The 19699-nt window shown below is 44.8% G+C and overlaps 2 protein-coding genes and 1 long non-coding RNA gene across 6 annotated transcripts in view; 2 read left to right on the top strand and 1 right to left on the bottom strand.

Moving 5' to 3' along the window:
- Nucleotides 1-19699, top strand: part of cd2ap (CD2-associated protein) — a 157567-nt gene that overhangs the window by 9123 nt on the left and 128745 nt on the right. Inside the window, exons 9-19 of the mRNA XM_052052992.1 lie at nt 74-172; nt 322-375; nt 523-559; nt 706-768; nt 951-1098; nt 1206-1315; nt 1936-2051; nt 2478-2561; nt 3223-3413; nt 3527-3590; nt 3792-3878. Of these exons, the coding sequence (XP_051908952.1) occupies nt 74-172; nt 322-375; nt 523-559; nt 706-768; nt 951-1098; nt 1206-1315; nt 1936-2051; nt 2478-2561; nt 3223-3413; nt 3527-3590; nt 3792-3833 (1008 nt within the window). The 3' untranslated portion in view covers nt 3834-3878. The remainder of the gene's footprint in view (nt 1-73; nt 173-321; nt 376-522; nt 560-705; nt 769-950; nt 1099-1205; nt 1316-1935; nt 2052-2477; nt 2562-3222; nt 3414-3526; nt 3591-3791; nt 3879-19699) is intronic.
- On the bottom strand, nt 6-17998 carry LOC127592341 (uncharacterized). 2 transcript variants are annotated; one of them, XR_007960113.1, is made up of 3 exons: nt 17798-17967; nt 16166-16231; nt 6-151 (listed from the first exon to the last, which is right to left on the bottom strand). It is a non-coding gene; the product is annotated as an uncharacterized LOC127592341 (long non-coding RNA). The 2 variants fall into 2 exon arrangements; XR_007960112.1 differs by lacking the exon at nt 6-151 and adding an exon at nt 12153-12555 and having other exon boundaries at nt 17798-17998.
- On the top strand, nt 11071-17308 carry opn5 (opsin 5). 3 transcript variants are annotated; one of them, XM_052053003.1, is made up of 7 exons: nt 11071-11340; nt 13656-13802; nt 14188-14307; nt 15050-15220; nt 15331-15665; nt 15770-16011; nt 16386-17308. In XM_052053003.1, the coding sequence occupies exons 2-7, from the start codon at nt 13670-13672 to the stop codon at nt 16453-16455; spliced, it is 1071 nt and encodes a 356-aa protein (XP_051908963.1). In that variant the 5' UTR covers nt 11071-11340; nt 13656-13669; the 3' UTR covers nt 16456-17308. The 3 variants fall into 3 exon arrangements, with proteins under 3 accessions (XP_051908963.1, XP_051908965.1, XP_051908964.1); XM_052053005.1 differs by lacking the exon at nt 16386-17308 and having other exon boundaries at nt 15770-16060; XM_052053004.1 differs by lacking the exon at nt 11071-11340 and having other exon boundaries at nt 13523-13802.

Here is a 19699-nt window from a genome sequence, read left to right as displayed (position 1 = left end):
CTGGAACCGTACGAGTTTCCCGTCATGGAATCCATGGGCGCCTTTTAACATTTCCATCCCTTCTCCGCGACAGGACACAGGAGAGCCCGGCTGGTGGCGAGGAGAAGTGGGAGGCAAGGAAGGCGTCTTTCCGGACAACTTTGTCGTCATGCTTTCAGAGAGCGAAAAAGAGGTCAGAGGTCACACAACAAGCAAGTTAGTTCAATCAAAATCTTTCTTTAAAGGCCTTCCGAAAAAAAAAGATTCCATGAAACCAGGGCAACTCCCAAAAGTATGTTTGTTGCAAACCAATAAAGAGATCAATGCCCAATCTGTTTTCAGGCTTATTTATCTCGAGGGTCGCGCAAGTCCTCACTGAAGCAAGACCTCGAAGAGGTAGGACGTCCGCCGCGTCTGTCACCCAAAAAAAAAAAAAAAAAAAAAAAACGTGCTCTTGAAGGGATGCGCAGGGGACTCCGATTGAGTCGCCGGAGACTTGACTTCCTGCCGCCGACTTTTCATTGCTTCCATTTCTTCTTTCAGAAACCAAAGAAGCCCCCGCCGCCGTCAAAGCACATTGGTAAGCACCTCCGACACATCGTCCATTCCGAAGGAACTTGATCAAGAGTTGAACAAGCTATTAGCCCGGATTCCACAACTGGTTGGTTGCGGTACCTTCCGACATTTTTTTTTTTTTTTTGGGGGGGGGTCCATGCTCCTCAACAGCTCTCAAACCAGATGTTCCCAGCGCTGACAAGAAGCCTCACGCCCTCAGGCCAGAGGACAAAGGTACCACCACAAAAATGTCCGCCATGCAATCAGAACGATAACGTCTCGAATGTTACACATTTGGCGTTTTTGTTTTCCTTTACCGTCGAGTATTTTGAGGAAACGCCGATGCCGTCACAAAAAAGCGTGTTGCTATCATTGACATAAAACACATTTTTCTGTTTTTTTGCTCCATTTTTCAGTTGACAAGCCGTTGCCAGACCCAAAACCACACAAGCCGGCGGCCCCGCTCCCACCCAAAAAGCCCGTCCCGCCTCCTGGCAAAGGCAAAGCGGGTATCCTGCCACCCAAGCGGCCAGACAAGCCTCTTACTCCGTCACCAAATCTGAGGTGGGTGCGATGTCTTCTTTTCTCCCAGGATTGTGCTATTTCAAACGATCTCTGGAGTGATTTGCTTTCTTGTTTTTTTTTTTTGGTCTCACCCGCACCTCCCCCAGACATAATGGGGAAGTGCCAACATCTCGTCCAAAGCCAGACTTGGACCTATTGCTTCCCCCCAAGCCCAAAACACCCACAATGGACACGGGGGACAAATCCTTGGAATTATGTACGTGTTTGATTTGATTTTTCTTTTCGCAATTGCCATTTTCACATTTTGGGCCACGTGTGGGGGACTTGAGCCATGCGTGGCCCACAAGCGGCAAAGGTTTAATTTTAAGGATTTAAGTGGAGATGGATGAAAGAATCTGAAATCCGCCGTTCGCACTCTACTGCGGAGTTTAGCGTTGGTGACAGATGGTGGAAAAACAAAACAAAACAAAAAAAAACTTCTCCGCTCATCACCAGCGCGTCTGACAAGTTGTCATGATACAAGAAAATGCAATCTTTTCCTCAGTCGTCGTCCCCGTTTTCTTGCGCGAGCAGCCGAGTGTGACGCAGGTGCAAAGACCCGCTCAACAAAGTGGCTCGATTTTACTCGGGTTGTCATTTGGATTCGAGACTACGCCGCTCAAACTCGCCGATCGACCGTCATGTCATTTTCAGCCATGACCGCCATTGATCGGATGCGCAAAAATGTGCATTTTTTGCGCTCCTTTTTACATCCAATCGTGCGACACCGTCAAAATATTCCCGCGCCGACTCGACTTCTCCTCCAACTGTCCAATGTTAGCGTCTAATAATCCTCGATCAATATTTCATCTCTGACCTTCTTTACTTTCTCAACAGCTCTGATGAGTTTCGATGAGGTTTCCCCAAACTCTGACAAGCTGTCTCATCCCACCGCTAACAGACCAAAGATCACCGGCCGCAGGTTGCCCGCTCAATTCGGCAGAGGGCATTCGGTGAGCGCTCACCCGAACAATTTGCTTAATCATGTGCTCAAAAAAAAATGTCCCAACGGCATCGATGTACCGAACTTTTGTTTGTTTCGGCGGCTCCCGTTGCAAATGAGCGCATCTTCTCAAGGACACGAGTCCCCAATCACCGCATTGATTTTCAATCGTGCCCACGCGTGGTGAAACGCACATTTAACGGTCGGCCATCTTTCATGCTGAGGTGGCCCGCTGCTTCGCTCGCCTCCAGTAATTGTTCCGACGGCTTGCGTCACGACATTTGAAGTATCTGACGAAATCCGCATGTCATTCATACGTGTTGAAATATGGATCATTTCACATTATTTATTTTGTTTTTTTTAGCAGTACTAGGAGTAGTCGTATTGTTGTTGTCCTTCCTAAATGGTAAAAAAAAGAACAACCTCCCCCTTGTAGCCCAGCAAGGAGGACGCCGTGGAGAAATCCCTCAAGTTCGACGAAGAGGATGCCGGCAAACTAAAGCTTCTGGAACCCAGAAAGGTCGTTTGGATTTCTTATTTACCCGCGTTTTTTTGTTATTGTTTTTTTTAATCATACTGATTGATATGTGCAGATGGTCGCTAGCTAACACGCTACTTTTCTTATCAGAGACCTCATTGAATTGGCTGCTTTCACAGACATTAATTGTGACCGCTCTGCGCTTGGGGGGGGGCACCGCGCGGCTTTGCAATTATTATTCGGGATTGATTTTCACCCTCTGATTTGCAAAGGAGCAATTTTCCTGACATCGCTGATGACACAGTGTTAGGAGCAACTCGGGGATTTGGAACTCGCTCAGGAGTTTTTGACTTCATTCATCCTAATTTCGATGTCTAATCTCTTTTTTTTTATCTAATCGTCCACAAACGGCAAAATACAAACTCTAATGCGAACGCGAAAATCTCCCGTTGGGGTCATGAGAGCTTCTGGGAGAATGAACTTCACTTTTTGCATCGGTGACGGATGAGCATTGAACGCATATCATTTTTAGAATGAATGATTTTTTAAAAAATGTTTTTTTTTACTTCAAAAGAGTTCATTTCTCCCTCTCATGTCGTTTTAGCTCGAGTTCTCCATTTTCACATCTCTCATAGTCAATTCCAAAGTACTAAAATTAAATATCATCCACCCCCCACCCCCCACCCCAATCCTCCCTCCGCAGCTTTCCGCACACAACCTGTCGCCGTCGTCGCATAAACACGGCGTGGAGGCCAAACCCGGCCCGGCGGCCGCAGCCCCCGGCTCAGAAAGCGTTTTCCAGGGAAGGGAGGATCCCAAATCGCAGATGGAAGCGCTCAGAAGTCAGATGAAGGATCTTCTGCTGTCAGTGGAGCTGTTCAAGGCCCAGCAAATGTAATTCTTTTGATAGCGTCTGGACACCGCAAACAAAGGACGATCAAATCCACAAACGACATCTTTTGGGTGCACTCGTTTGCTCATTAAAATATGTTTGTGTCTATTTCCAGGAAAGAAATAACAGAGCTTCGTGGAGAGCTGGATGAGGAAAGGCAAAAGCGTGTCGCTCTGCAGGTACTAATCGATCCCCCCCCTGAACCACATTGGCCGCCTTCTCCGCATGGAGCGCGCCTCTTAAGATCAAGCCGCGTATCGACGGCCTCGCCGACAGACACAAACAACATTCGCAATCCGAAATCCCGAAGCGAGACGACGGCTCGGAGCGTCGGTCTCAACCTCGCTTCTGAGCGCTTTGCATTCCGTGTCTCCTCTCAGATGGAGCTCGATAAGCTAAAGATGGCCGTCCACTCAACGTGAAGCTGAGCTCGGGGGGGGGCGCGGGGAGCTCAAGGTCCAGCTTTCGGAGCCTGACGACCGACGAGAGAGATTTGCGGGGGGTGGGGGACGACGACGACCAAGAGACGGTTGAATGGGCGGAGAGACGGTGCAATCATGTTCACATCTACAAATTCACCTCCCCGTATTTGTAAGATTTTAAGAATTTTTTGCACATATTTTGTTTTTCAAGCTCGATGTAATTAAATTACAAATGTATATGATTTTTTTTTTTGCCAACACACACAAAAAAAAAACGAGGCCTTACTTTAAACTACTGTGTCTTTTCCACCCCCCCCCCCCCCGCGCTTGTCAAACGGCCTCACGACGGAGGGTCGCTCTCAGTACTACTGACTGGATACAAAGCAGAGCATCCTAATTTTCAAAGCGTTCTTTTTTTCATTTGGTCCTCAGGACAGATCATTTCCCCCCCCCTCTCCTCTTAACATGGCGCCCGCTGTTGCTGGAATTGAATTTTGCAGCGTCCCAGAGGAAGCCGACTTCTCTTCTATATTTATCCGCTCTTTTTGGATGCATTTTCTAGCATTCCTAACCAGGGAAACACTACTGTGCCTGTCCAAAAAAAAAAAAAAACCAAAAAAAAATGGACGTGTCGTTCTGGAGCTTAAACGGAGTTTGAAAATATCCCATCTCGATATTGTGTATGTATACATTTTTTTTAAAGTCGACCGACATGCTCTCGTCTTCTCGAGTTAAGTTTCACAGGATTGTTCTCTTGAAATTTAGCTGCAACCAGCATGAAAAACCGAAGAAGGAAGAAAGGAGTTTTTTCTGGCTTGTGCCTACGGATGTTTATACACAAAAGCCAGAGTCTCGTTTTCATCATCATCTCTGCGGCTTGCTTACTTGTGCTACTCAGGCCACCGTCCATCAACTCCCAGGTGGTCCGGTCTACCTCTTCCTCTCGTCTGTCCCCCCCCCCCTTTTTTTTTTTCAAAGTGAACAAAATAACTTGTCTCACTGTTTTTGTGGCGATTTGTCAAAAGCCTGTTCATTGCTCATCAGTTGTGTTTTTGTAAAAGAGCTATTGGGGCCACATGGGGGCGGGCGGGGTGCTATGATTTTCACGAGCTTATGAGAAAATGCCAAAATGTTAACAGCGGCCACCGTCTTTTGCCCAAAAATGTTGCTTCAAAGCCCTCCCGGTGAAAAATGATTTTGGTCTTGTTTTTCATGGTGGCATTGAGGTACCAAAACAAGAACTATTTTGTTGTATTTGGGGAAACTTGAACTAAAATTGAACTTGACAATATCCTGACAGCCACAAGAGGTATGACGACACATAATATTTCATTTTTATTTTCTTACGCTTAAGACTCCACCAAATGTGACTTCCCATTTCTTTAGTGTTGATAAATTCTTGTTTTCAGGCTGGCTCGAATATTTCTCTGTATTTTGGGTCAGGCTTCACATTCCAAATAGTGAAAAGAAAACTGGAAGAATACGGACAAAAATCTTACTTTTGTTGTAAAAAAAAGAAATTTCTCTTATGCCCGTTGTACTACTTTGTTCAAGACAATCTTCCCAAACCATCTCTAGAAATTTATTTTTGGTTGTTTGCTGTTGAAATGGGTGTCAAAAATGATTCCGTTGATACACGTGGCATATCCAGGTTCTGACCCCCCCCCCCTCCCCCAAAAAAGCTAACAAAATCGCTTTGTACAGTTCCCCAAATTTAAATTATGAACACTTGGTGGCGATGTCCGTCTCAGACCGCTCTGCGCAATATTTTCTTCAGCTAAAGCAATTTGCGAACACGTTAGCAGGCTGCCTTTTAAGCAATAAGATCATCTAGCATTAGCTAGATGCTAATGATGCCGGGCACAAAGACGAGAGAAAAAAAAAAAGCTCTTGAAACACCCCTTTGGGCCTCCTGCTCATGTGTGCCACACGACCAAGTTTGAATTATCATCATTGTTGTTGTGAACAGTTTTGAAAAAAATATATATATAAACATCACCATTGTCTTAAGGGCGCGACTTCCAAATGGCCCGAGAGCTTTTTTTTGTTTTTGTCTTGCGCATCAACTTGCACAACTTTAAAAGGGCGTCAGTGGTCTTTCAATTGTGTTTTCATACGAATGCTTGTCGCCTCCGTGCCTGACATGTCGGATGCTGTCTCCCTTTTCGCCTTTTTGACGACACGGCTGCTCGATTTGATAATCAACATTGTGGGCAAGGAGGGATCGGGGGGAGTCGTTGGATGTCGCCCGCCTATGTACTGCGCTTTACTTTTCTATCCTGTACATTCCGGAGATTGACACCAAGAAAACACCGAAATCTGCACATTTACGAGTTGAATTTCGAAATAATTTTGTTTACATGAATTGTATCCTTGCATGAGCTGATACCCCCCCCTCCCCAAGAAATATAAATAAATATCTATTTACTATCAAAATTGACATGCATATTGCCTCTATTTCTACACCATGAAACTTGACGGAGTGTTTGTTTTGTGCGCTTGCTTGGTGCTTTTTCCGGATTCTCCGCATCGTTTTTTTGGGGGGGGCTTCTTCCCGCATTGCAGAGATTTGAAAGTCATCTCGATGACTAATTTTACATGCAGTCAATAACACTTTCAAAACTCAAATAATTGGAATAAAGTTCCGGTTTTGAAAGGCCACCTAAAAGTGTCAAAACATGAAGATGCTCATATTTGTTGTTTTTTTTTTAATAAGTTCAGAGAAAAATCAAGTCGGAAGACCTAAGTCATGTGGTCTGTGATCCGATTGCCCACGATGATGACAGTGTCCCCTGAGCAACAAGAAAAAAAATTGCAGGCCCCACTTCAAGATATGAATGACTTCCATTGTGGTGATTCTTGAAGGAAAAAAAAAGATATCTCATCACAATTTTCTTCATCTTGTACCGAGAACCTCAAATCGCAATCATGTCAGCGCGGCCAAATGACTTGTTTGTGTTATTGCTATGGGGGGGGCCGGGGGGGGGCATCATTATGGCCCGCAGAAATGCAGCAAAACTGAAAATAATTGGACTTTAAGAGTAGTCGTCGTCATAACAAAGTCAGAACTCATTTGCATCTCGATTCGCATGCTTGATCCATTGCAATTGTTGACAAAAATATTTGGCACATTTTGTTCCCATCAGTGCGAGTTTGATCTCGGTATCGACCGGCGTTTGTTATCTTTTTCCAGACTTGAGTTCCGACCTCTTTAACGGTGAACATTCCTGGCACCTACTTTTCCATCCCTCTGGCCTTTAATAACATGGCATCCCTTCTCATAATGAACAACAACATGTCACAAGATAGCGAGCGCTAAATTGCCCTTTCCAGCTGCACCAAGTCACAAGAATGCGGCATTCCAAGTTACCTTTGTGCAGTGAAACGGCTCTTTCTATTCATCCGACTCGCGCTTCCGCCCGTTTCCTGACCGAAGGGGTCAAATGAGATGTTTGTTGACGCTCATTTTCAGAACACAAGGCAAGCCGCGAGAACGCGTCTCAGGTGTCGGCAACAAAGAGCGGCACCTTCGCAGACGCGAATCCCAGCAACCGTCGCTAGCGAGAACTCGGGAATGATTCATTTCCTTCCCCGAGTGACAATTTCAAGAGTCCTCATAAGCAGAAGATTCACTTCTCTTCAAAGATGAGAACCGTCTGGCACATTTCTTGACACCACTAAGATTTCGTCACACTTTTGCCACTGGCCTCCGTGAGCCAAGACTCCAGGGATGGAGTGTAAATGGCTTTTTCGGATCTTCAATCTTTTAGTTGATTGACACGACGTCCCCCTTCAGTCAATGTCATCCTTTGATGGCAAGAACTTCGGTTCAACTGGGTAAAAAGTCAGCGGGAAGGACGTCACACTGACACAAATCCCGAAATCAACAAAAGGTATCGGGCCAGTCCTCCCAAAAAAAAAAAAAAAAAAAAAAAATGGCCGTCATGCTCACAACTACATCTCTGTGACATCACCTGTTGATGTCGAAAGCGCCGTGCCCCCGGACACATGTTCGATATTCGGGGTCGGAAACCCGAAGTACTCCAAGAGCCGTATTGAGCGTCTCCACAAAAAAAAAAAAAAAAAACTTTTGACCTGTCAAGTGAGGCTAACGGCGCATATAAATTGCTTCGTTATGTGGATGGACAGATAAACAACAAAAAAAAAAGCAACGCTGTGCAATTTCCGAGAACGGAGAGGTGAATTGCCGCAGACAATGATTTGATTGTATGACCGCTAAGAAGTTACGTTTAATTTTTTTTTTTTTTTTTAAAGTGCATCACGCCTTTTTTCAAGTTCTGCCCTTTAAGTTTTCAAGTCACAGATGTCGTGGTTAGTCAGCTGCAAGCAACACTTCGGAGGTGTCACCATAAGCGGCTCTCGCTTTCGTCATTGAAGTGTCGGAAGCTGCCTTTTTTTTTTTTTTTTTTTTAAATAATGAACATGAACACCATTTCACATCTATGCGCAATTTCAATTGGTACTCACTGACTCTGACGGATACGGCTGATTAATCGCGGCTGATTAATCGCGCGGACGTGATTTTACTCCATAGATGGAGACCTTGTCAACATCCAGGAAGCCCCTCCCCCTTAGCTGCCGCAACATGTATTTTGCCACCAGATGATGACCTAGACTGGTACAAAACAACAGCACACAAGCCAGTCGCGGAAAATTGAATTCGGGGAACATAATAGAAGCGCAACGAGTACAATGCAAGAAGAAGAAAATGCACTTTCGATTTTTGATGACCTTCCTCCCGTCAAGTTATTTGCTGTCGTGCGGCTGGAAGGCTGAAATTGTCAACGCTACGTTGAGAGGGAAAGGAAATGAAGGCCGCGCGATTGAAAAAGGGTCCGCGCGCTGTAAATCTCGATTGCCAAGCGCGGCTAAAACACGCTTAAGAGTCAATATGAGTGGAATCTGCTCGTCTTTGAGGGCAAGAAGGGGAAAAATTCAACCGGGACGCTCCCTTAAATTGCAAATGGAAAATAATCTGCTCCACTGGTCAACATCATAAAATCTCGGGTCAAATATTTGGAAACAAACTGCAGCTGGGAATGACAATTCATAGTTTGTTTTGGTTTTTTTTTTTTACCTTGCAGTTTTTGTGCAATTGCCAAAGCATCCAATCAGGACTAAAATTTGTCTCACAAGATCTTCAAACAAGCACTGTTCATTTATAGTCCCGGATGTGGAGGGGGGGTGGGGGGGGGGGGACATCTGCTGCTCTTGAGGCGACCTTAAGAGAGACTTCAGAAGTTTCCATTCATCACAAACACACACACACACACAAAAAAAAAGTAGTGGTTGCTTTTTAATTTATTTTTTAATAACGGCCGCTAAAAGGGTCTGACGGGTTGTCATGGCGAGAGACGAGACAGAACGAGTCCCTGAAAACCAACACTATGAATCACAATCAATAATAATTTGTCGTTCTTCATTGAACGTGTCACGGCTAAAAGGAAGACGTTGACATGTGGCGTCGATATCGTGTTGTTTTATGCGAGTGAGGATTTGACTTTCATCACACCGCATCAAATTCATCCATTTTCTTCGCGTCGAAATTTTACGGTCAAGGTGACGGCCAAAGACGAGCCGTATTCAAATTGGAAATGAGCAGCGCCTTCGCAGAGGAGCGAATTAATCGTTCGAATCATTCGATCACAAGGACGGATTAATAAAATAAAAGCGCACGCTCTCGGGTCATCTGGCAGGATTTTGGCCTTTTTTCCGTCAAATTGTGACCGAAGAGGTTCTCGGGTGGCCCTTGACTGAACCTTTTGCAGATTTCCATTTAAGGTGCGAAAGGGAGTCGGAGCAGAAAAAAAGGGGGAGCTTGACAGTCCAACGCCTCCATCCGCAAAGTGTCAGAGGAGAAGTGTGGGGGGGGGGGCAAGAAATGTCAAGCGCGGTGTTCAGGAAACGCTTTAGTGATGTAACACCTTGGAGGCATCACACTTCACTTGGGCCAGTGTGAGCAGCCGCCAACACTTAGCGCTGCGGGGGCCATCATCGGTTGAAGGCTCTTGAACATTCGTTGGGAGTCCTCAAGCACCTCCCAACGCAATCAGTTTCATTTTTTCCTTTAGAATTTGCATGTTCATTTTCGTTGGGTTAAGGGGGGGCTGAAGAGAAAAAAACGCTCACCAGGCTAAGAGGTTCGGCCGTGGCTTCAGCCTTAATTGGAAATTGCACTATTTCCAATTAAGGTGACCTTTAAACGGACTTGAGCTTGGCTTAATTGGCAATTATGCTGATTAGGAGTCGATTTATATTAATAATCATACAAAAAAATCGTGTTAAACGTGTGAACGTGCACTTCAAGTAATTGTACAGGACCATTGATTATTTTTCATTGACGGGGAAAAAGATGAAAAACAACAACCGTGTCATCGGTTAGCCTAAAAATGTCCTCATTTCAGCCCGCAAAAACATCCCTGGGGATCAGAGTTGGTCTGCGTTTTACAAAATGGAATGGAATAAATCAAGCGGGTCAAGCACAGCATGTGAATGATAATTGCAGATTTCACATTCAAACAGGGAGGGGGGGGGGGGGGGAAGCATTCACAATGCCTGCACAGTACTGATAAAGATTAAATTGGCAGAGCTCAAATTGTTTTTGAGTAACGAAACATGTCGGCGTTGCTAATAAACGTAGGTGAAGTCACCAGTCCTTTTTTTAAAAATCAAGTTCTTTTAATTTAACACTTATCATCCGTCTGTTGAGCCCGTGTGTAAATAATCATCCAACAATCCATTTCATGTACGCCTTTTCCAGAAATTACGCTCGCACCGAATTGTATGTCTATGAAGAAGATTAAGGGGGACCATGGATGTGAAAAAAATGTGAAGATCTTTTTTGTCGGCTATTGTTTACTGAAATTAAATCCGCACCGAACTTACTCAAAATAAAATATGTTTCAAACAATTCAAGAATGTCATTGCTCATACAAAAGATCATTATACTGAACTTGCTAATGTACAGTAGATAGATAGATAATGACTAATAAAAGAAAGTAAACCACAACATGCATTGGGGGGTGGCCTATTAATTCCAGGGTGAGCTATTAAGCCCCCCCCCCCAGCCCCTCCCACACACACAAACCTCCCCCCCCGAAGTGCCATTCGACAGGACTGGGGTGGATGAATTGGAAGTGACGTGCATCTCCACATTTCCGCCCTCACTTTTACATTGGAAGCGTTAACCGGAAGTAGCTTAGTTTCCACACAGTAACTTGGCGGCTGCTATGCCAAAGCGCCCCGAGATTCCGCGAAGAGTTGATGCTGCGGGCGCGACTGAGAAGACGGAACATTTCGGAGAAGAGCAGTAGCCGCATCACAGGACTATTTGACTATTTTCTTTTTTTGCTCAAGACGATTGTCACTTTTTAATCCAAGCATTTTGCCCAGTGATAAACACTTTGATTTCGCTATCCAGCTTTGTTTTTTTTTCTTTTAGAGATTTAACTCCCGCCCGGATTGACTGATGACCGATCACCAAAAGGTGAGTATATGGCAGTGGAAACTCGAATCTTCATTTGCCAACGTCTCAATTTATTTATTCTATCTGGGGTCTACACAACGTGTTGCCAACAGTACTTTTTTTTTTGGTCTGTTAACGTGCAATTCAGATTTTTAAACTACAAAATTCCCCCCTTGCCTTTTTTTATCGTCAAGTGTGTATTTATACATACATTTACATATTTCCACGCAAATCTCATCATCCACTCGGTAGAATTAAGATTTTTACCCAGATGCAAAAGGTTATGATCATGTAAACATGCCTATTTATTCTTGATCACCCTTTCTGGAATTCAAAATCAATAACAAATAACACAACATACCGTCACGGGCTACAAAGCACTTTTGCACGCTAATTACATCCGCGAATGACATGCAAACTTAGTAGACAAAAATAACGTGCTTGGTCTAGGCCAGGGGTGGGCAATTGTTTTTTTTTTTCCCACCGGTGGCCAAATGAGAAGCAGCAAATATTGTGAAGGGCTGGGTGGCAAAGGGTCAAAATCTACTCCGGTTATGCATTTTATTTCTATGTTGAAACAAGTCAATGACATTCCGTGTTTCCAACAATGTCTTTGTAATGCCGGTAATAATATAACAACTTGCAACATTTCCGTCCCAACTACCAAATAATGCAGAATTTTTTTAAAACCCGTTACAGTATGTTGTCTTTTCTTGTTCAGTGAGTTCAAGCTGGCAGGTTGGATGTTGGAGGTAGTGGGAAGCAAACATGACAGATGCTCGTCAGTAAGAAGGGAGAGTGTCTGTACCTGGATTTGTTGAACTTGTTTTGTTGTTTGTCGAGGTCCCCCCCCCCCTCCGAAAATGACTCGGCGTTCTTCGCGATATCACACAGCCGGTCCTGGTTGCTGCTTGGTGAAAAATAGCCATGTTGTTTTTCGAGCTGCGCCCTCCCAGCCTCAGTCAATTGTCTGCATTTTCCCGCACGCTGCGTCTCGTCACGTCCACTCGCGTTATCGTCCTTCGAGACGGCGGACGACTCGCCGCAAACTAAACACGCCGGTTTGACTCCAGTCAATCAATATTGAACAGTCCGTATTTTTCTTGAAGCAACGGTCTTCGGCGTTGTTTTGGGGGTGGCATTGGCGACCATTTGGAAGGGGTTTGCCATTAGCGTCACTTGCTGCTAATCACGCGGGTTCGGCCGGACCACCTGGACGTAAACGACGCACGCACACTGTAAACAGGTTTCAAAGTAAAAGTTCTGCTCTTGAGTCCACGCACTTTACAAAAAAAAAAACTTCAGCAAATTTTATTTTCTTGATTCTAAGAAACTTTTCACAGGTCAAGAATAGCCGGACCGAGGCCCAGCACGCATTATCCCAAAATTTGAAAGTATCGTAGTTTTTATTTTCTTGATTCCAAGCAACTCATCCGCACGATTCCATCAGTAATGTTGCTAAGCAACCTCAGGGAATAATAATAATACATTTGATTTATAAGCGCCTTTCAAGACACCCAAGGACACTTCCGGCACTGTGTTGGATAAAAACTGAGTGTGATTGACTTGTCATTCACAATTAATCTGTAAGTTAGCATTTAGGCTAGTCGTTTTGGAGATTCACAAAACGTACAAACAGATTCAGTGAGCCATTTACCGGTACCGTCAAGTGTGAACTGAAAAAGAAGTCATGCAAGTGAACCACTACATTGTCCGTGACATGAAAATCCACATTTGACATCTTTTTTAAATGGTTTTATTACACTTGCTTTGTTTGAGGGAATGTTTTCACTGAGCCGACTCATCCCCCATTCAGTCCACGCGCATTTTTTCCATTTCTTTTCCTCCTATTGTAATTTCCTGTTGAATTATGTGAATTTTGAAGCCATCATTTTGTTCCGAGCAAGGCATAAGTGTCTTCGGAGGTGATTTTTATTCAAATGAGGCTGTTTTTGCATGTAAGGTTTGCAGAAACGTCCGATATTTACATAGCGTTAATGCATAAATAATTTGTCAAATAAATGTCATTGCAGTTGATATGTTATTATATCGAATGCATTACGGGATAACCCTCATTAGCATTTGAAGGATTACTGGAATATTATGTCAATGGAAATGTCCTTGTTAATATTCACCAAAACACTAAAACTACTGTTGCAGACATTTTATTTTTGCTTAATGCTCACTGTTGATTCATGGGGGGGGGGGGGGGGGGGGGCTGTTATTAAAGTGAAATGAAAATTATTATAATTGATTGAGGAGCTGCAACTTGACATGTCAACCTTGTGTACACGATGTTTTTTTTTAGAATTTCATCCTTTTCCTCCTCTTTCCAGAAATTCCCCCACTGATGGCAGGGATGACGAATGAGACGTGGACACACTCGTCATACGTGCCCCATTATCTCCTGCGTGGCGATCCTTTCGCCTCAAGACTCTCCAAAGAGGCAGACATCGTGGCCGCTTTTTATATCTGCATTATAGGTCCGTTTTCTTCAATTGGAATAGTGAATCAATACGTTGAAAATCAGGAAAGACTGAGATTGTTGAATTGTATTTTGATATAGAGTCTTTTGTTTTTTAACCTTCTCGGTGATCCAGATTTTTTGGGGGGGGGCATGACAGGGGGATGAGCTGAAGTCAGTCCCACATGACTTAATCATGGGTGACATATTGACAAACAGCCATTGTGACATTTCACATTCTGCAGTTGACCCGAGATGATTTTTTTCAGAATGTGTGAAGAAGAAATGCTATGAAAGCACCACAAAGCGAGGCCAGATTGGACAATGAAATGTGAACGGCTGCATGAAGAGCGCCCGAAATCATCCGTTCATCATCCGCTGAACACGTTTCCTTTCTCTTGCAGGTATTATGTCCGCAACGGGGAACGGATACGTCTTGTACATGACTATCAAACGCAAAACAAAGTTGAAGCCACCGGAGCTGATGACGTTGAATTTGGCCATCTTCGACTTTGGCATATCAGGTATTTTCCATCTTTGTTGGAGCGTCAGAAAAGCGACAACACCGTTTAAGAATCAACCAAATAAATTTGGGGCGGGGCTTAATGGTGCCCGGCGATGTATTTGACGAACCCCACGCACAGAAGTGAACACAAATTGCGAGGCGCTGACTCCACGAGGAAAAATGTGGGCCGTATGACCAGGGAGGGGTGCGCGCCCCAGTGCTCATGAGCACCGTGAATCGAATATTGCGTTCCGGTTCAAGTCGAGTGCCACGTGGTTCATGGGGGGGGGGGGAAATCAACAGGCAAGTCATTGAGTTGGCAGATTCGATTCGCAAATCGAGGCTTGCGCTCGTCTTTTGGGGTCTTTGAAGACATTTTTCTGAAATTCAAATGCCGTCGCGTGGACGGCATCTCGACCAATTCCGCGTATGGCCCAATGGAATTTCTGTTTTGCGGCTGTCGGGGGGGAAGCTCAACCAATTGCTAATGATTCCGCTAGCATCGCGTCAATCCAAATGTATTGCGTAAATCCGACTCGTTAAAAACCAAAGCCAAACTAATCTTGTTTTCCATACTTTTTACTCTTTACCCTTCTTCTGCTTCTTTTTTTCATCCTGCCACCATCGTCCTTTGTCCACACGTTCTCACGCCTCTCTCCGTTGGCGATCCTCATGACTCCTTGACGTTTGTGTGTCGCCCCCCCCCCCCCTCTGGTTTTCCTTTGACATTTCCTTATATTCCACTACCCCTGTCCTTTTAGTGACAGGAAAGCCCTTTTTTATTGTTTCTAGTTTCTCCCACCGTTGGTTGTTCGGTTGGGACGGCTGTCAGTTCTACGGCTGGGCGGGCTTTTTCTTTGGCTGCGGGAGCCTCACCACCATGACCATGGTCAGCTTGGACCGATACTTCAAGATCTGCCATCTGCGATACGGTACGGTGAAAGCCGAGGTTTTTTTTTTGTTTGCTTTCACCGACGGGGTGGCTTCAAGCGGGGGAAAGCGCTCACTCGCCGCCGGGCCTTCCCATTTCTTTGCCGCGCAGGGACGTGGTTGAAACGGCATCACGCTTTCCTCTGCTTGGTCTTCGTGTGGCTGTACGCCGGTTTTTGGGCCACCATGCCCCTGATCGGCTGGGGAAGCTACGCCCCGGAGCCATTCGGGACCTCCTGCACGCTCAACTGGTGGCTGGCGCAATCCTCCGTGTCGGGCCAAAGCTTCGTCATGTCCATCCTCTTCTTCTGTCTCGTCCTTCCGACCGGCATCATGGTCTTCTCCTACGTGAGGATCATCTGTAAAGTCAAGTCTTCCGCAAAGGAAATCTCACACTTTGACGCCCGGATCAATCACAGTCCAAACCTGGAGATCAAACTGACAAAGGTAAGCCAAAAGAAGCGGATTTTTTTTTACCCCCCCCCCCCCCCCCCCCCCCAAAAAGGTGAGTTACGAGAGGTGGAAATAACTTGGATGCCTTTCCAACCGAGGTGGCCATGCTGATCTGCGCGGGATTCCTGATCGCTTGGATCCCATACGCGGTCGTGTCCGTGGTGTCGGCGTTCGGGGAGCCGGACTCGGTGCCGATACCCGTGTCTGTCATTCCCACTCTCCTCGCCAAGTCCTCCGCTATGTACAATCCAATCATCTACCAGTTGGTGGACCTGAAGAACTCCTGCTCGCCCTCCTGTTTCAAGGTCCTTGGGAAACGCCGACATTTTCCAAAGTCCAGGTAAGGGAGTGTATGAGTGATAAGACTACAACAGGCTGAGGTTTTTAAATTGGATCATTCTCCCGTTCGCCTTGTTTTCTTATTAGTTTAAAGGGGTTGAAGGTTTTCTTTCTTTCTTTTTGCTTTTTTTTTTGCGAAGAAAAAAAACTCTTACCGAGCTAACAGTTTCGACGGTCACTTCAGCCTTCGTCTGAGCTGTCGCTACTTCCTTGTGACGTGCCTAAAAAAGAAAAAAACAGAAGACGGGGTCAGGAAACCTTCAAAAAAAAGTCTCTGTCACTCTTCTTGGAATATTTTATGTGTGATTCGAGCATGGGATGTTTTTTGGCGGGTTTTCCGTAAAGATTATGGACACCTGCTTCTTGTCCTTGCAGGCTCTACACAATTTCCGGCTCACTGAAGGATACACCGGCTTCCCCGAAAGAAGCTCAGGTTGAAATGTGAGTCGGACGGAACGTGTGGCCAGCTTTGGGACGCTTTGCCTCCTTCCCCGCCGTCTTCTGCGCCCTTCACCTTGCCCCATTGAAATGCTGCCCATTATCTCCAGTGACAAGTGCAAGCTCTTTGCATTCTCCCTAAAATCGGGATCACGCCAGGCTGGTTCACACCTACACTGAACTTTGGCATCCTTCCGGCAGCTGGCCGCCACCTCCTCCCCCTTCCTCCTTCAAAAAGCACTTTCCAGAGAGGGCGCGGTCATGTCTTGCCGTGTCATGAAATGTCTTGACTCACCAATTCAATTCAATTAAGTGCAATATAAATACAAAATGGATGAATCGCAGTGCTATTCACAATTGTCCTTCACATCATTTAAGTATTATTATTATTTTGGGAGGTGTTGTGTATATACTCACTCTCGACATGATTCATGTTCAATTTCAGCATAGATCACTGATGTTTTTTTTGTGGTATCTATGGCAGAGTGACGTTGCGCCCTTCCGTGGCGTGGCATCGTGTCACGATGGAAGATGAATTACAAAACAGTCGTAGTATTTACTAGCCGTCAAAATGTGGTTCGTTTCGTCGTGCTGTGTTGAAGTTTCAGTTGACACCGTCTGAATCTTTCACCAAGTATGCAAAATCTCCTTTTCTAAAATGGTTTTAGTGTCATATTGAACCGGCATGAACTGATGGCTATAATCTCGCTCTAACAAACAAAGCAGCCTCTGACTATTCTGATGTCACCGTAGCTCATCAACGTCCTGTAACTCGTTTTGAATTTTCAACGTTTCTGCTGCAAAATATGTTGTCCAAATGTTCTATGTTTCTACTGAAGAAAGAAATTATTTACCAACTACTTGAGTTGTCTCCGTTATTTCTCAAAGGTGGGAAACCATGCGCGAGAGAATCCAAATCTTTGAGCAAAAACAGAAATCACCCACAAATGCTCACATTCCTAAAAAAATAAATGACATCATTTCACACGTGAAACTCTATTCATTTTTCAGAAAAAAGTAAAGAACACCCCCGCCCCCATAACAAATCTAATCTGGCGGCAGTCAATCTGTTCTGAATCATCGCATGCAGTGCCCCACCTGATCCAGTAGATGTCGTTGCTTATCTTTGATTCAGCAAGTAACTTTCGACTCAACTCAACTATATTTCTTGAGCACTTTAAAACAACCACCGCGGTGTACAAAATGCTGCGCATGGAGCAAAGATCATATATTCAACAACAAAACAATAAAACAACGGCTTTACAATAGTGTTTGCAGTGGTGTAAAACTGAACGGCATCGTCGAAGTGTGTCTGATGTGGTTGTTTTTCGGTGATGAGCAAGGCTTACCTTTGGGAAATATGGCCTCGGTGTTATCCGCTGTTGTTCTCTCTCTCTCTCGCTCTCACTCAATAAATTAGGCGTTTAAATGTCAGCTCTTCTCCTTGTCTTCAGCACCCAGGCCGGCTCTCTGGAGTTTGAATTCTCGTGAAGACTTTCAGGTTTCAACTTCCGCGTCGTGTCTGCTTCCGGGTCATACCTTTGCTCCTCACGTGACAATTTTTTAAATAAAAAAAAATTAAAAAATCTCGTAGGGGCTCAGCGTCAACACGTTCAAGTGAATTCTCGGTTGAACTATTGAATGGAGTATTTTCAACCAGACGTGTATTCAACTAATAGATGTGCCAAGAAACCCAGTGTGGGGCTTGTTCTGACATGAATCTGCCCGACTGTTTTGTAAAAGTGGGACACGTCTCACAGTTCAGTTTCAGAAATACAAAACCATATTTACAGCCTCTCAGCTAATGATAATCTTCCTAATGCCTGTCTTGGCCGGATAATCGATCAGGGCATCGCCGATCAATAGACCTCTCTTGGTCATTGGAGCCGGAACATTTCATCTTCATGATGTTATTTTGCGACTAACGGTGTGCCCATGCTGCTTGGACATGTCAGTAAAATAAAAACATTTCTGCACTATTAAAAGGGGTATGGGTGAATAAAATTTTATTTGCGGATAAAATAATACAAAAGGAACATTGTAACGTCAGCTATGAAGATAACGGAATTTGAAGACTCTCTGCTTCAACGTGAAGTTCATTTGAATAAATTTCAAGAAGAGAAGAAAAGCCTTCACGGCGAAAGTGCGAGAAGAGAGGAAACGCATCCGAGTGTGATGAAGTCCGCCGAGACCGCCATCTTGCTCGGATGCGTTCAATGTCGCCTGCTCATTTTGAAATAAGAAAAAGGGGAGCTCTGATTAGGGCTATATACTCACGCTGGGATCACGTCTCGGTTGCAGACGTCATCAATGTGAAACCGCGGTCAAAAGGAACAATAGTGAGAAAGGGGAAGAGGAAGTAGGTGGCAGAAGAGTTTGAGAAAAGGAAGCAGGAATAATCCATTGCGGAGACGTGACATGATTAGCATCAGGAGACCAAAATATCCCAGGCCGAGGCATCTCGGCTCAATAACAGCGTGACAGCGGCACTACTCCTGCTGTCACTCTTGTCCGCGAAGAAGTGCAATGTGGGAGGCAGATAATAAAAAAAAAAACAGATACAGCACAGAACTTGATTTTTTTTTAAAAACAAACAAAATTGATGACAGGTTTCCTTATTAGTTACTGACGCTGACTCTTAACATACATTTCTCAGAAAAACAACAACTATCGGTGCCAATACTTTATTGGAAGTGCATTTTTCACAGTCATGTCAGGATAATGTTTTGATATATAATTGTGTGTGTGTGTGTGTGTTTCGAGAGAGAAAGGCGGGGCATGATGGTTGACTGGTTAGCTGGTCTGTCTCACAGTGCAGAGGTCCAGGGTTTGGAGAAGGCTGCTCCGGCCTTCCTGCATAGACTTTGCATGTTCTCCCCGTGTCACTTGAGTGGGTTTTCTCCGGGTACTCGGGTTTCCTCCCACGTTCCAAAAACATGCGCGGTAGGAACACTCTATGAGGGGGGTGTCATACTCATGTTTGTCACGGGCCACATCATAATTAGGCTTTTCTTTTTGTCGGGCCGTTAGGACATGAAATCCAACATGAAACTCGATGGGCCATGAAAACTGTTGAAATAGGATTCAATTCATATCGAAAGGGGGGTAACAAAACAACGTCTGCGATATCTCAATGATTTTAAACGTGAAGACAATTTGGACTTTTTTTCTGTTTAAAAAGAGATATGAAGCCATGAGTGTGTATGCCCCCCACCCCACCCACGTCCCGCAATCCACTTAGCTGTGAAAAT

This window comes from Hippocampus zosterae, chromosome 19 (genome assembly GCF_025434085.1).
Source record: "Hippocampus zosterae strain Florida chromosome 19, ASM2543408v3, whole genome shotgun sequence".
NCBI lineage: Eukaryota > Metazoa > Chordata > Actinopteri > Syngnathiformes > Syngnathidae > Hippocampus > Hippocampus zosterae.
Note: the sequence above shows the minus strand (reverse complement) of the source record. Positions and strands in the feature narration are given on the sequence as shown.